Source organism: Pistacia vera, unplaced genomic scaffold (genome assembly GCF_008641045.1).
Source record: "Pistacia vera cultivar Batoury unplaced genomic scaffold, PisVer_v2 Contig52, whole genome shotgun sequence".
Taxonomy (NCBI): domain Eukaryota; kingdom Viridiplantae; phylum Streptophyta; class Magnoliopsida; order Sapindales; family Anacardiaceae; genus Pistacia; species Pistacia vera.
In genome coordinates, this window is record NW_022196357.1 from 1,123,272 (window position 1) to 1,138,948 (window position 15,677).

Consider the following 15,677-nt stretch of genomic DNA (forward strand, 5'->3'; position numbering starts at 1 on the left):
ATCTACAATCAGACATAGAAAACAGTTTTCACTGATGATATACTTTACAAACGATGAATGGAAGTAAAAAATGTAACTTTTGGCATTAGCCAAGACTGGAGACAAAAATTTAGCGAATTGAAATTAAATCGAAGCAACAAACTCTTTCTACACATATAAACACAAGATTAAGTCACCCGAGCCCCGATCGGGAATTAGTCTCATACCTTGGGGTGGGGACATCTCTAGGCTTTCACCCAAATAAAAAAAAAAAAAAAAAAAAAAAAAGTTATTGAAATGAGACATGGTCCATCTACCAACTAGGAAAAAAGAATACGTTCAGTTAAAATCTTGCTTAAGTAACTTTTTTTTCTTGAACAAGTTTAATGTTCTGTGCAATTTCGTCAGCTTGTCTTTAGCAGAAACCAAATATGGCCATCAAGGTCTCCCTAGCTTCACTGCTCTGGTATCCCAAAAATTAATTAGAAAATTGCAACACCGTATATCAATGATATCAATAAAAGTTATTTACCTTATTGTCCATGAAGTTATTGTTATCAATGCCGCACTTCCCTGCAAGAAAAGTTAAATAAGATGAAAAGAATAATATTGTTTCTGATTAAATAATTTTATGCCTCAATGACTACAGTTCAGGTCAGAGTTATCGTTTAAATAGACCACCAATCATCATAGAACATCTTGCAATTTTGAGTTAGCTCTTTGTGATAAAATTCGTAAACAAGAGGATCTTCTTATTTCTCTTTCTCATGTATGTCACAACTCGGTATCATATATATAAGATTTTGGGCTTAGAAATCACACTGAGCCTTCCCTCTCTAAATCACACCCGCATTCTGTTGTACAGTTCAAAATTCTTAGGTGAGGCCCAAACTTGGAAGTGTTTAATAAACACATTGTTCTCTAAAAGCCTACATTTCCAGTAAAAGGTCCTCAACAGACATCCCCTACGGCTCGTGGAGCAGAAAGTCTTGCCCTAAATATGAACAAAACTCCCTAGTCCCTACCACTGGTAATTCAGATCTTTCATTAAGGGATGTTTGATGACCTTTGCAAAAAATAATGAAAAGCATGATAAATACCAAGTTTCTGACTAGATTTTAAGCTGCTGATTGAAATTGACAATAAGTAATGCAAAGGTTTCCAAATATTCGCTACTGTAAAGCAACCAGCCAACAATTGTAATATTAACATTCACCTTCTGGATTAAGGGAAATTTTGGTATATTGGTATACAATATTCAATGTCAAAGTGTTTATCATTGGACTTGTTAACATAGTAAGTTTCAAGGTAAATAAAAACAAAAGTCATCAACAACTTAACATTTGCGCGGGAAAATTGTATCAAATCCCAAATCACCAGTTCATGGCCAAAGCCAACTTGTTCCTTAAATAAGTACCTTCAGTTTCAGCCATTTGCTCATCACTTTACCTTGACTGAATGATTTTAATCAAGAATTGCCAAAAATTGATAATCTTAAAAGTTTTATCTATACACTATAGTGAAAAGTAGAATAGTGATAGCAATACAAAAGAACCATAAAACCTATTCACGGTGACAGATTATGAATTTGCAGTAGTTAAATCAAAATTGCATTGCAACAAAAATCATCAAGAGGTTGAAGACAATAGCGAGATCTAAATATCTTTAGTACACTAGAAATACAAAATTAGGTTGGATGTTGTGCCAACCTTTAAGCATCAAGAGACTACATAAACAGAAGGGATTTCTAATTACAACAAATTGATCATGCATATATATAGGCTCATTTCTCCTTTTTTTTTTTTTTTTTTTTTTTTTTTTTTCCCCTCTCCTTCTTGGCCAGGAAAGAGGCATGCATTAAAGAGAGATGTATCTTTAGGATGTGTGTCTACTACCACTCTTCAACTGTGAGAAATTTTCCCAAACCATCATCACCACTCAAGCAATTCCAATTATCAAGGAAGTGGTATAATCTGAACAAGAAGCTCTTAGAGCAATACAGAAAGATATCCCACAAGGAAAACTGAAGACCTTTGTTACCTTCAGCTAGTCAGTGAGAAACACGCTGGATCCTAAAGACTAGATGCACAATCAATTATCATAAACAAGGAGAGTCAATATCTTCATTCCTTCTGTTTCTCTTATTTGGAGCACATACAGTTATCTTTAAGAGAATTAAAAAAGAGGTAAATCAATGAAGTTACAAAAGATTTAGCGAATGAATACCGATTTAGCTCAGTCATTTCTCTAGTCCTGTCAAATTTGAACCAGTCATCATAAATATGAAAGAGACCATCATCTGGAAGTAAAATTTTGAAAATAGAACAGTGGATTCAGATGAAGAGGCTCATGAATATAACCTGTTGTTGCTTTAATTTTAACTTGATATCCTCTGCAAATTGAGTATAGTAAGCTTGTTGTAGTTAAGAAATTATGGCAATAAATGTCATAGCATTCAGTGAACTTAATCAATGCAATATATTCTTAAATATTACCTCTTCTCTGCTATTTTTTTAGAGAGCTAACTCTTCTTGTTGTATAAGTCCATTGTCTGCGCATTTAAAGAACAATGATGAATCAAGAATATACACCCTGAGATTGAAGAAACATATTCTTCAACAACCCATTTCCATATAAAGAAGAACATACAGAAACAGGAATTCCCCAGAGTCAGATATTATAGGATTTTCGCAAGTTAGGGTAGCAACCCAAATATTATCAGAACATATGATCTATTCAAGCCCATAAATTATTTTATAGTGTACAACATGAAAGATAGTTGTGAGGAGTTTCTACCAGTATGTCTAGCTCTCAATTGTATAAAACTTCTAGCCCAAACGTTTTCTGAGCAAGGATGGCAAATTATAGAAAGTGCACCATCCGACAACAGAAGTTTTTATCAATTCAGGTTTACTGTGCAGGTGTTCTCGGACATGCAAGTAGCTACTCAAGGGTGAGAAACAGAAAAGAAAATGTCCCATAACAGGGATATTGTAGGCTTCCAACTAGAGGGTCATTCCAGCTCCGCCAAAGACACAAAAAAATAGATCTCACCTGGTTAAGGGAGGACGAACAGACTCCAGAGAACGAATTTTTCTCTGTTTTGCCAATATTTGTGCACATATCTGACCCTTTTCCTTGTTCATCTTTCAGCTTCTTCTCTCAGTAACTTTGTGTCAGACTTTGCTGCAAAAATAGTGGGGAAACAGTTCAGCCAATAAAAACAGCTACTATAAAGAACTAAATCATAAATACAATGTTCCACAACTCATAAATGGATTGAACCTACATAAATGATCACAAATCATCTGAAAAATTGTATCATGTGGATATTAGAGGTAAAAAGGCCTCTGAAAGCAAATCAATTTTCTATAATCATTGAAAAAATGTCCTAAATTTGCAGTATACACAAAAAACTTTGAGTACTAATTAATGGGATATCAAACTAAGGTAATCCACATGAACATGCACAAAGAAAATGATATTATTTCAGATAAGTTTTTAGAGTGCTTTCATAGCAGCACCTAATTAGCAAAAGAACTATTGTTAATCTACAATAGCTCGAAATTCACACGTGTTTCCAAAGCAAAACAAAAGGCAAAAGGTTTTCAAATCACTTAATTTTCTGTTAATGACAATAGAAAAAGATTGATGTCAAGGTAGATTACAACTAAGCCCCAAAAATACCTTTACTAGACTCTTTTAATTTTCTGTTAAGGCAAAGTAACAAAACAACCTAAGGATGCATTCCGAAGTAAATGTGGTGCAGCTAGAGAAATTACAGGATTTGATTGAAAGGATAAAAGTCTTTTTAAAATCAATTTATTATAAAAAAATAAAATACCACACACACTCCCACACTCACACACCAACAGCGTACTAATTGAAGAACTTTTGTAAGCATTTCTGAAAAAAACACTTTTTGGATGACAAAATAAAACTTTATTGAGAGCAGTTTCATGAGCTTTTACCTAAACAAAAACCTTTTTCTACAAAGGCCGTCCTAGACAACACCTATATACAATTTCAATAATCAAAAGAACTTTCATATGAATCTCACAGTATTTGATGCAATGAATAAACCACTGTTTTGAATTTATAAAGAAAAATAAATACTAGAGTAGTCCAAAGAAGCATTAGTAAGTGCTTTAGAAGAAACATTCACTTATAAGAAACACATTTTAGTACTTCTCAGACAATCAATCTACCATTCTTGATCAGTTCAACCGATTCAATACTAATATACATGTAAGCACACAGAATTTTCAATTAAGCAAATAAATTTCAGTTTCCGACACAATTAGGACCTCTCCTAATCTCAATTTCCATGAACTTTTAAATCTGAGAGGATTCTTCAATCTCACAAACAACCAAAACAAATTAAAATTCATTTCTGTAAATATCAATTATTTTCAACACAAAACACAAAAAACCTAGGATAGAAGAATTGACCAGAAAACAAGGTCATTTTCTATTAATTAACACACGGTATAGCACCACAATTTTAATTAACCTAATAAAATTCAATTTTCAAGTAATTCTTAGAAAAATACAAACAAACTACATTCCTTATCAGTAATATCATTTCATGTAAACATAGAATTGGCCCAAAAAACGAATCTGTTTTCCAAAATCCTTATGATGCTAATTTCAATAACCTGTACATTCAGTCTTCAATAAAAAACTACCAAACAAATTCACATTCATTTCAAACAATCATTTAATTTTCGAACAAAAGAAACCACATAAACACGAACTGGCCAGAAACGAGGTCGTTTCCATTGACTAACACACCTAAATTCATTCTATTTCATTCAATTCGAAACAAACAGATAAAATTCAGTTCCAATTATATTAAAAGGACAAAAAAAAAAAAAAAACACAAATTGACCAGAAACAAGGTCGTTTTCCATGGAGTTAATGTGGTGATCAGCATTTGCTCTTCAACCGTGACCTTCGCGGTCTGATCCTCCACTGTTTCAATAAGTTCGATAAAAAAAAAAAAGGTTACAATTCGAAGCCGATTTTGAAGCGTGAATGAGAGAAAGAGGTGAACATTTAGATTGTATTGGCATGGTAACCTTACTGAGCTGGTACAAGATCACACTACATTTCTAGTCTAATTCTTGGGTACATTTTTCCAGGTAAAATATGTTGTTGCACTTGCAACAGCCTTGGCCAACACTAAAGGAGTTCATCGTGTGGATCTCTTTACAAGGTAAATTGCCTCACCAGAAGTAGACTCTAGCAATGGCGAACCCACTGAGACGTTGTCTTGCCCCGTCGACGGTAGTGGCAGTTGCGGAGCCTATATCATCTGCATCCCCTATGGTGCTCGCGATAAGTAATAATCTTGGCCTGATCCAAGCTTTTTACTTTGAATATTATCGGAAGAACTGCTTTAATGTTTATGTTACAGGTATATAGCAAAAGAGTCACTTTGGCAACACATACTTGAATTTGTTGATGGTGCAATAAACCACATTGTTAACATGGCAAGGGCTTTAGGTGAACAAGTGAATGGAGGAAAGCCAACATGTCCCTATGTGATCCATGGCCACTACGCTGATGCAGGAGAGTGATAAACCGGCAGTGCATAAAGTTTACACCCTTAAGGGGCGTAATAGACATTAGGAAGGTTGTTAAGGGAGTAGGGTCCACAAAGCACAGGTGTCATGCGTAACAGTCTGTTTTGAGAATATGAATTGTGTGAGTAAGGGTAATTGTGGAAAGGGGATTAGTATTTAATCAGGGAGAGTCGTAGCAGCAGTATCATCTTATTTTGTTGATAAAACAGTGGAGGTTCCTGGCTCCTCGAAACGCCAGGGTTTATGGTTACAATCCAGTTCATTCCATTTTTATCTGTTCCATTCATATTATCTGATTAATACAAATAGTGCTGAGATTGCATATTCTGTTTCTTGCATTATTCTGGTTGTGGATTGACTGTGTGGTTGGTTACTTGTGTGGGAATTATTGCTGGTTGGTTGTGGATTGAGTTTGTCTATAGGTGATCGTATCAACTGGTATCAAAGCCAGAGTGGGTTATGGTAAAATCCAAAATGGAGAATAGGATGGATAACGTAGAGAAGGAGATGAATACGGTAAAGGAAGACGTAGGAACCTTGAAGATTGGGAATGAGAGTGTGGTGGTGTTGGTGGATAGTGGGGCTTCCCACAATTTCGTTTCCCATGAGGTTGTATAGAAGCTAAGGCTGAAGGTGGATAAGGGGAGACCTTTTGGAGTCGTGGTTGGTGATGGATGTACCATTCGGGGTGAAGGAATTTGTAAGGCAGTGAGGCTGAAACTGCAGGGGATTGAGATCCAGCTGGAGTTTTTTCCATTTGAATTAGGAGGTGCAGATGTTCTGTTGGGAATTACATGGTTGAGTAGTTTAGGGGATGTGAGTGCCAATTGGAAGAGACTAACAATGGAATTTAACTGGGAAGGCAAGAAGGTAAAATTGAGAGGGGATCCTCTACTGGTAAAGACTGAGGTCTCACTGAAAACCATGGTCAGGTCTGTGCATGCTGCGAGAACTGGCTACGTAGTGGAGTTTGGAGCCATAAGGCTTAAGGAAAAGCCAATATAGGAGGAAACTGACCCTAAAATATTAGAGGTGATATATGGTTACCCCCATCTGTTTGACCAGAACCCTAAATTACCACCCCATAAGACCCATGACCATGCCATAGAACTTCAACCAAGTTCCAATCCACCCAATATCCGACCCTACAAATACCCGTACTTTCAGAAGAATGAAATAGAGAGGCTGGTTGGGGAAATGTTGACTACTGGGATTATACAACCTAGTGTTAGCCCGTACGCTAGCCCTGTCCTATTAGTCAAAAAGAAGGATGGGAGTTGGCGATTTTGGGTAGATTACCGGGCATTAAACGATATTACAATACTTGATAAATTCCCAATACCGACCATTGAAGAGTTACTTGATGAATTGGCTGGGGCAACGGTCTTCACAAAACTGGATTTAAATTCAGGATACCATCAAATTAGGGTGTGAGAGGTTGATGTTCCCAAGACAGCCTTTCGCACACATGAGAGGCATTACGAGTTCCTTGTGAAGCCTTTCAGACTCACTAATGCACCCTCAACATTTCAAGCCTTAATGAACTCAGTATTTAGACCTGTCCTCCGTAAATTCATCCTGGTCTTCTTTGATAACATCCTTGTGTATAGCCCCTGCATCTCCACACACATCCAGCATTTACAACTAACCTTTCAGATTTTGCAGGAGCACAAGCTGGTTGTTAACAAGAAAAAATGCTTGTTTGGCCAATCTAAGCTGGAATATTTGGGTCACCTGGTTTCAGAAAAGGGAGTAGAGGTAGATCCGAAAAAGATTGAGGCCATGGTGTCTTGGCCGCGACCTGCGAATGTGAAGGGATTGAGAGGTTTTCTTGGGCTGACGGGTTATTACCGAAGATTCGTAAAAGGGTATGGTTCAATCGCACAGCCCCTTACTCAGCTACTGAAAAAAGATTCCTTCGCTTGGAATGATTCGGCACAATCGACTTTTGATAGGCTCAAGGAAGCCATGACTACTGTCCCAGTTTTAACAGTTTCAAATTTCACACTCCCCTTTGATATTCAAACAGACGCATCTGGAAGAGGTCTCGGGGCTGTTTTGACGCAGCAGGCTCGACCTATAGCTTTCCTCAGCAAGGCATTCTCCCCTACAGCCAAGCTGAAATCGGTATATGAGTGTAAATTGATGGCTATCGTCTTTGCGGTCAAGAAGTGGAGTCACTATTTGCTTGGCAAAAAATTCATAATCAAGACTGATCAGCGCAGCCTCCAGTTTTTAAGGGACCAAAGATCAAAAAACCCTGAGCAACACAAATGGACCTCCAAGCTGATGGGTTTTACCTTGGAAATTCAGTAGTATCCAGGGGCTTCCAACCGAGTGGCTGACGCTCTTTCAAGAAGAGAAGACATGACTGAATTGGCACACCTTTCAGCTTTATCTGCGGTACAGTTTTCTAAGTATGAGGACATGGCTTCGGAGGCACAAACAGATCTGAAACTCAAGGAAATCATTCAGGACCTTCTCCTTGATTCTTCTAGTCAACCTAATTACCACCTCCGCAAAGGCTGCCTATTCTATAAAGACAGGCTGGTTATTCCAAAAGGTCCAGATTTGTCTCCACATTATTGGCTGAGTTCCATCAGAGTCCTAGTGGAGGCCACTCGGGTTTCTTCAGGACATACAAGAGAGTCTCTTTAGTAGTTTATTGGGAGGGTATTCGGGGAGATATACAACGCTACATTAAGGCCTGCATTACCTGTCAACTTAATAAACAGTTGTCGTTAAAACTCGCCGGACTCCTCCAGCCCCTTCCCATTCCAGATCAGGTTTTTGAGGATCTCTCTATGGACTTTATCGGGGGGCTACCATGTTCGAAGGGAGTGGATACCATCTTTGTTGTTGTTGACCGCTTGACCAAGTACAACCATTTTTTTAGTCTCGATCATCCCTACAATGCAAAGGATGTGGCTGCCATATTCGTTAAAGAAGTGGTCAGGCTCCACGGTTTCCCTAATTTCATTGTTTCTGACAGAGACAAACTTTTTATGAGTTAATTTTGGTAAGAGTTGTTCAAGGCTACCAGCACTATTCTGAAATTTAGTTCGGCTTACCATCCATAGACAGATGGGCAAATAGAGGTGGTCAATAGGTGTCTCGAGGCGTATTTTCGTTGTTTCTGCAGTTCTCAACCACGACAGTGGCCTATTTGGCTTACTTGGGCAGAATACTGGTACAACACAACCTATCACGATTCCATCCGAATGACTCCCTTCAAGGCCCTCTATGGACGAGACCCCCTTACCCTTTTAAAATTCACAAACTACCCTTCCATCGTGGAAGATGTCAATGTCCAAATGACTGAGAGGAATGCCATGTTAAAGGAGCTTAAGGACAACTTAGTTGTGGCTCAAGCTCGCATGAAACACAATGCTGACCTTCATCGGCGAGACGAGTGCTTCCAGCTTGGTGACAAAGTTTTCCTGAAGCTACAGCCCTACAGGTTTAAATCACTTGCCCAGAAATTGAATGAAAAGCTCAGTCGCTGTTTCCATGGTCCTTACACTGTTTTGGAACGCATTGGACCAGTGGCTTATAAATTGGATCTGCCTCCCACAGCCTGTATTCATCCTGTCTTCCATATTTCTCAACTCAAGAAGAGCTTACATCAATCGGTGCCCATCCAACCCCTACTAGAATCACTTTCTAAAGACATGGAATTACTGGTCCAGCCAGACGATGTTCTCTCTGTGCGTACTCTATTAGATAGGTCTAAGGAGGTTCTCATCAAATGGCAGCATTTACTTGATTTTGAAGCCACCTGAGAACCATATGAAGTGATTAAAATGCAATTTCCTCAGTTTCACCTTGAGGACAAGGTGAATCTTCAAAGGAGGGGGAGGGGGAGGGGAGATAGGGGGGCGCGGGGGGGGGGGGGGGAATAATTAAACGTAGTGCATAAAGTTTACACCCTTAAGGGGCGTAATAGACATTAGGAAGGTTGTTAAGGGAGTAGGGTCCACAAAGCACAGGTGTCATGTGTAACAGTCTGTTTTGAGAATATGAATTGTGTGAGTAAGGGTAATTGTGGAAAGGGGATTAGTATTTAATCAGGGAGAGTCGTAGCAGCAGTATCATCTTATTTTGTTGATAAAACAGTGGAGGTTCCTAGCTCCTCGAAATGCCAGGGTTTATGGTTACAGTCCAGTTCATTCCATTTTTATCTGTTCCATTCATATTATCTGATTAATACAAATAGTGCTGAGATTGCATATTCTATTTCTTGCATTATTCTGGTTGTGGATTGACTGTGTGGTTGGTTACTTGTGTGGGAATTATTGCTGGTTGGTTGTGGATTGAGTTTGTCTACAGGTGATCGTATCAGAGAGGTGGCAGCTCACGTCTCTGGCGCCTTGAACGTGCCAATGGTGCTGACGGGCACTCATTGGGGCGGAACAAGTTCGAACAATTGCTTAAGAAAGGGAGGCTGCCTAAGGACATAAATGCAACATACAAGATAATGAGGAGGATTGAAGCTGAAGAGATGGGGCTGGATGCTGCTGAAATGGTGGTGACTAGCACCAGACAAGGATGGTGGTATGTTTAACCTCAAACTTAACTAATATAAGAATGTCCTGAAATTTTTAACGTACGGAGAATGACCTCGATCCGCACTTTGGTCATAGTTCACGTGCTGATCACTTTTGTTGCATCAGGTTATACCACCAAGGATATGTAACAACACAAGATTCATTGGAAGGTGATGCTAATCTCAAATCATTGCTTAGCTCTAATAGAAATAACAGAAGGCATCTACCCTCCAATATGGTCCGAGGTCAAACATTCTCTCTTCTCAAACTTGAATCTTCATTACTAAACTTGATGCATCGAAGTGATTTCGATTCGTAGATGTGTTTTAATACCATCTATTTGTTTAATATGATTTTCCCTTGCAGATAAAATCCTCACAAGCTAACTATACTAGCATTGTCTCGTCTTGACCACAAGAAAAATGTCACCACATTGCTCAAGGCTATTGGGGAGTGCCAACCCCTCGAAAAGCCAGCCAACATGGTAAAAATTGTGTTTCACTTCAATGACTTATTAATATTGCAGACACTGATACTGGGAAACAGAGATGACATTGAAGAGATGTCTAATAGCAGTTCAGTTGTTCTTACCACTGTTCTAAAGCTCATCAACAAGTACGACTTGTACCATCAGGTGGCTTATCCGAAGCATCATAAGCAATCCGAAGTTCTTGAAATTTATTGTTTGGCTGCGAAAACAAAGGTAAATTGTTCATCATTTTATCCAATGCTCTACAAAACACGGAATCCGTGTTGCCTGGTTGGTTAGAATTTTACTGGTCATTGCATCAAAATAGTTCTAAAAGGACACCTGCGACTACCTTTTGGTACTTAAGAAATGATGATCAAATATATAAGAAACACTCTCATCAACGGCGTACTTTAGGCTCATTAGGCTTGCATTGCCGGATCAATCTATGCAACTCCATATTTTCAGAACTTATCAGCTTAGATTAATGTCTAGAAGTTGACACACTTTAACTCTTTCTTCTTCCTTGCAACGATAAATTTGCTAACAGTACTTCTATGGCGGCTTTGTCTCTTGAAGGGAGTTTTCATCAATCCAGCTCTTGTGGAACCGTTCGGTCTCACACTCATCGAGGTATGTCTCTTTGTTCTATTCTAAAACGTTGTATTGACTGAATCCTTCAATTCTTAGTAACACTCTGAATCTTATAAAAGGAGCAATTGATAGACGAGAAAAAATTCTGAAGCATTATAAACATTTAAGCCTAAATGTATCAAAAAAATCATAATATATTCCACTTGTATCTTGCAGGCAGCTGCCTATGGTCTTCCTATTGTTGCCACAAAGAACGGGGAACCTGTGGACATTGTGAAGGTTCCAAATTTCTCATCCTTCATAAAAAAGTTGTGGTAGAAGAAATGCATGCCTAGACTAAAATTATGCAGAACTAAAAAATACCTCATTGTATAACACTCCAAACTATGAAATTATGACAGAAATAGCTTTGATAGGAAATTTTGGCCACCTAATGAATTAATCATAGTATCACCTTATGACTCAGACTGATAGTAACTGAGGACTCTGTTTAACCAGGTGCTTAATGATATTCCCCCAGCTTAACAATGGTCTCCTAATTGACCCGCATGATCAGAAAGCCATAGCAGATGTCCTCCTAAAGCTGGTTGCTGACAAAAACATGTGGTCTGATTGTCTAAAAAATGGACTCAAGAATATCCACCACTTTTCATGGACAGAACACTGCCGTAACTACCTCTCACATGTAGAACAGTGCAGGACCCGTCACCCCACCACACGTCTTGAGATCATGAAAGTTCCTGAAGAACCATCCGTAACTNTTGGATCCTAAAGACTAGATGCACAATCAATTTATCATAAACAAGGAGAGTCAATATCTTCATTCCTTCTGTTTCTCTTATTTGGAGCACATACATTTATCTTGAAGAGAAATTAAAAAAGAGGTAAATCAATGAAGTTAACAAAAGATTTAGCTAATGAATACCGATTTATGCTCAGTCATTTCTCTAGTCCTGTCAAATTTGAACCAGTCCTACATAAAATATGAAAGAGACCATCATCTGGAAGTTAAAATTTTGAAAATAGAACAGTGGATTCAGATGAAGAGGCTCATGAAATATAACCTGTTGTTGCTTTAATTTTAACTTGATATCCTCTGCAACTTGAGTATAGTAAGCTCTGTTGTAGTTAAGAAATTATGGCAATAACTGTCCATAGCATTCAGTGAACTTAATCAATGCAATATATTCTTAAATATTACCTCTTCTCTGCTAATTTTTTTAGATGAGCTAACTCTTTCTTGTTGTATAAGCTCCATTGTCTGCGCATTTAAAAGAACAATGATGAATCAAGAATATACACCCTGAGATTGAAGAAACATATTCTTCAACAACCCATTTCCCATAATAAAGAAGAATACATACAGAAACAGGAATTCCCCAGAGTCAGATATTATAGGATTTTCGCAAGTTAGGGTAGCAACCAAAATATTATCAGAACATATGATCTATTCAAGCCCATAAATTATTTTATAGTGTACAACATGAAAGATAGTTGTGCAGGAGTTTCTACCAGTATGTCTAGCTCTTCAATTGTATAAAACTTCTAGCCCAAACGTTTTCCTGAGCAAGTATGGCAATAAATTATAAGAAAGTGCACCATCCGACAACAGAAGTTTTTATCAATTCAGGTTTACTGTGCAGGTGTTCTCGTACATGCAAGTAAGCTACTCAAGGGTGAGAAAACAGAAAAAGAAAATGTCCCATAACAGGGATATTGTAGGCTTCCAACTAGAGGGTCATTCCAGCTCCCGCACAAAGACACAAAATTACGTCCCCGAGCCCCGATGGGAATTAGTCCCATACCTTTGGGTGGGGACATCTGGGCTTTCCACCAAAAAAAAAAAAAAAAAAAAAATTACTGAATTGAACATGTTCCATCTACCAAATAGGAAAAGACATATACATTCAGTTAAAACTGCTTAAGTAACCTTTTGTTTTCCTGAACAAGTTTTAATGTCTTCTGTGCAATTTCGTCAACTTGTCTTTAGCAGAAACCAAATTGGCCATCAAGGTCTCCCTAGCTTCACTGCTCTGTTACCAAAATTAATTAAATTGCAACACGTATATCTAATGATTCAATAAAGTTATTTACCTTATTGTCCATGAAGTTATTGTTATCAAGCCGCACTTCCCTACAGAAAGGTAAATAAGATGAAAAGAATAATATTGTTTCTGATTATAAATTTTATGCATCATGACTACAGTTCAGGTAGGTTATCAGTTTAAATACACACCACTCATCATAAGAACATCTTGCAATTTTGAGTTAGCTCTTTGTGATAATTCGGTAAACAAGACAGGATCTTCCCTTATTTCTCTTTCTCATTTATGTCACAACTCGGTATCATATTAAAGATTTTGAGCTTAAATCAATGAGCCTTCCCCTCTATAATGCCCACCTTTTTGTTGTACAGTTACAGTTCTTAGGTGAGGCCCAAACTTGGAAGTGTTTAAATAAACATTGTTCTCTAAAAGCCTACATTTTCAGTAAAAGTCCTCAAACATCCCCTACGGCTCATGGAGGAGAAAAGTCTTGCCCCTTAATATGAACAAACCTCCTAGCTGTCCCTACCACTGGATTCGTCTTTCATGCTTTGCAAAAATAATAAAAAGCATGATAACAACCCAAGTTTCTGACTAGATTTTAAGCTGCTGATTGAAATTGACACATAAGTAATGCAAAGGTCTTCCAAAATATTCGCTCACTGTAAAGCAACAGCAAACAATTGTAATATTAACATTCACCTCTGGATTAAGGGAATTTTGATTATTGATATACAAATATTCAATGTCAAAGTGTGTTTATCATTGGACTTTTTTACTAGTAAGTTTCAAGTAACAACAATTAAAGAGGGAAAATGCATCTCATAAAGCGTGTGCCTATGTGTGAATAAAAAACTAAACATCAACAACTTAACATTTGCGGAAAATTGTATCAAATCCAAATCACCAGTTCATGGCTAAAGCCACTTGTTCCTTAAAATCAAGTACCTTCAGTTTCACCATTTGCTCATCACTTTACCTTTGACCTGAATGATTTCTAATATTAGAATTGCACAAACTTATAATATAAAGTTTTATCTTACCTATAGTGAAAAGTAGAAATGATGATAGCAATACGAAAAGAAACCATAAAACCCTATTCACAGTTACATGATTATGAATTTGCAGTTAAAATTAAAATTGCATTGCAACAAAAATACATCAAGAGGTTGAAGACAATAGCAAGATCTAAACTCTTAGTACACAGAAATACAAAATTAGGTTGGATGTGCCCAACCTTAAGCATACAAGAGACTACATAAACAGGGATTTCTAAATTACACAAATTGATCATGCATATATATAGCCCTCCTTTCTTTTTTTTTTCCCCTCTCTCCTTCTGGCCGGAAAGAGGCATGCATTAAGAAGATGTATCTTTAAGGATGTGTGTCTACTACCACATCTTCAACTTGAGACATTATTCCCAAACCCATCATCACCACTCAAGCAATTCCAATTATCAAGGAAGTGGATAATCTGACAAGAACTCTTAGGCAATACAGAAATATCCAACAAGGAAAACTGAAGACCTTTGTTACCTTCAGCTATTAGTGAGAACGTCGCCAAAGGCTGCAGATGAGAGGATTCCGATGCAACCTTGTCTACACACGTGCAGCATCAAGGTTAAACGTGGTACCACTATTTGCATCAAGAAAACAAGCTCTAAGGTTCGACCTCTTTTCACTGCATATCATAATATTGTACAGAATCATCAAATAAGATCAAGATCAATCAGTTGTAGTAAACTGAAAATTGAAATCTCTGGTACGTTTGTGTTGCTACCATATTCCGTGCAGGTATCTATCAATTAGGTGGGGAATTGATCTTTCAAAAACTGTAGTGTTTGTGTGAGATAGAGGAGACAGAGACTATGAAAATCTGCTGGCTGGCCTCCAAAAGACTGTAATTGTAAGAGGCACCGTGGACTGTGGCAGTGAGAAGCTTCTTCATGGTGAAGAGAGTTCTAAAAGAGAAGATTCAGTTCCACAAGACAGCCCGAACATTGCCCATGTGGAGGGAAGTTATGAAGCCCAGGATATCTCTGCAGCTCTGAAGGTTCTTGAGATCAAGTGATTATGATCTTTACTATATTTTCCTTTTAAGTGTTTATATTCTCATCGTTAATGCAAAAGCAAGGATATAAGAACCATATATACAAGAATATACATCTCAACTTGTGAGATATTTCAATTGTACAAGTACAATAAAATACTAAATATAGAATAATATGGAATTTAAATTTGTGTACATGGCGTAATTTCCTTATTAAAGTCTTAAAAACAATCTGAAATAACATTTCGGAAATATAAGCAAAAGATGTCATCATTGTAAAATGCTAGACCAACCATATGATACAAGAGGTATAGTTTTATTTGCAGATGGTATGGCAAAACTTACCATTTCATCATATTAAAAGCATCATCATGAAGTATTCTTTCATTATTAACAACAATTG

At 37.5% G+C, this 15,677-nt stretch overlaps 1 protein-coding gene and 1 long non-coding RNA gene across 2 annotated transcripts; one reads left to right on the plus strand and one right to left on the minus strand.

Annotated features, from left to right (window-relative positions):
• Nucleotides 1–410: 410 nt before the first annotated feature.
• On the minus strand, nt 411–1,426 carry LOC116106579. The gene is made up of 3 exons (XR_004124332.1): nt 1,397–1,426; nt 512–552; nt 411–442 (listed from the first exon to the last, which is right to left on the minus strand). It is a non-coding gene; the product is annotated as an uncharacterized LOC116106579 (long non-coding RNA).
• A 3,590-nt stretch (nt 1,427–5,016) lies between these two features.
• On the plus strand, nt 5,017–15,420 carry LOC116106627 (probable sucrose-phosphate synthase 4). Its single transcript, XM_031392985.1, is given in 14 exon segments — nt 5,017–5,055; nt 5,124–5,323; nt 5,399–5,557; nt 9,910–9,956; nt 9,959–10,125; nt 10,182–10,352; nt 10,434–10,598; nt 10,641–10,817; nt 11,163–11,216; nt 11,394–11,456; nt 11,698–11,931; nt 13,288–13,321; nt 14,778–14,889; nt 15,019–15,420. Coding segments are annotated over 14 exon segments (1,899 nt in total). The 3' UTR covers nt 15,296–15,420.
• The last annotated feature ends 257 nt before the right edge of the window (nt 15,421–15,677 follow it).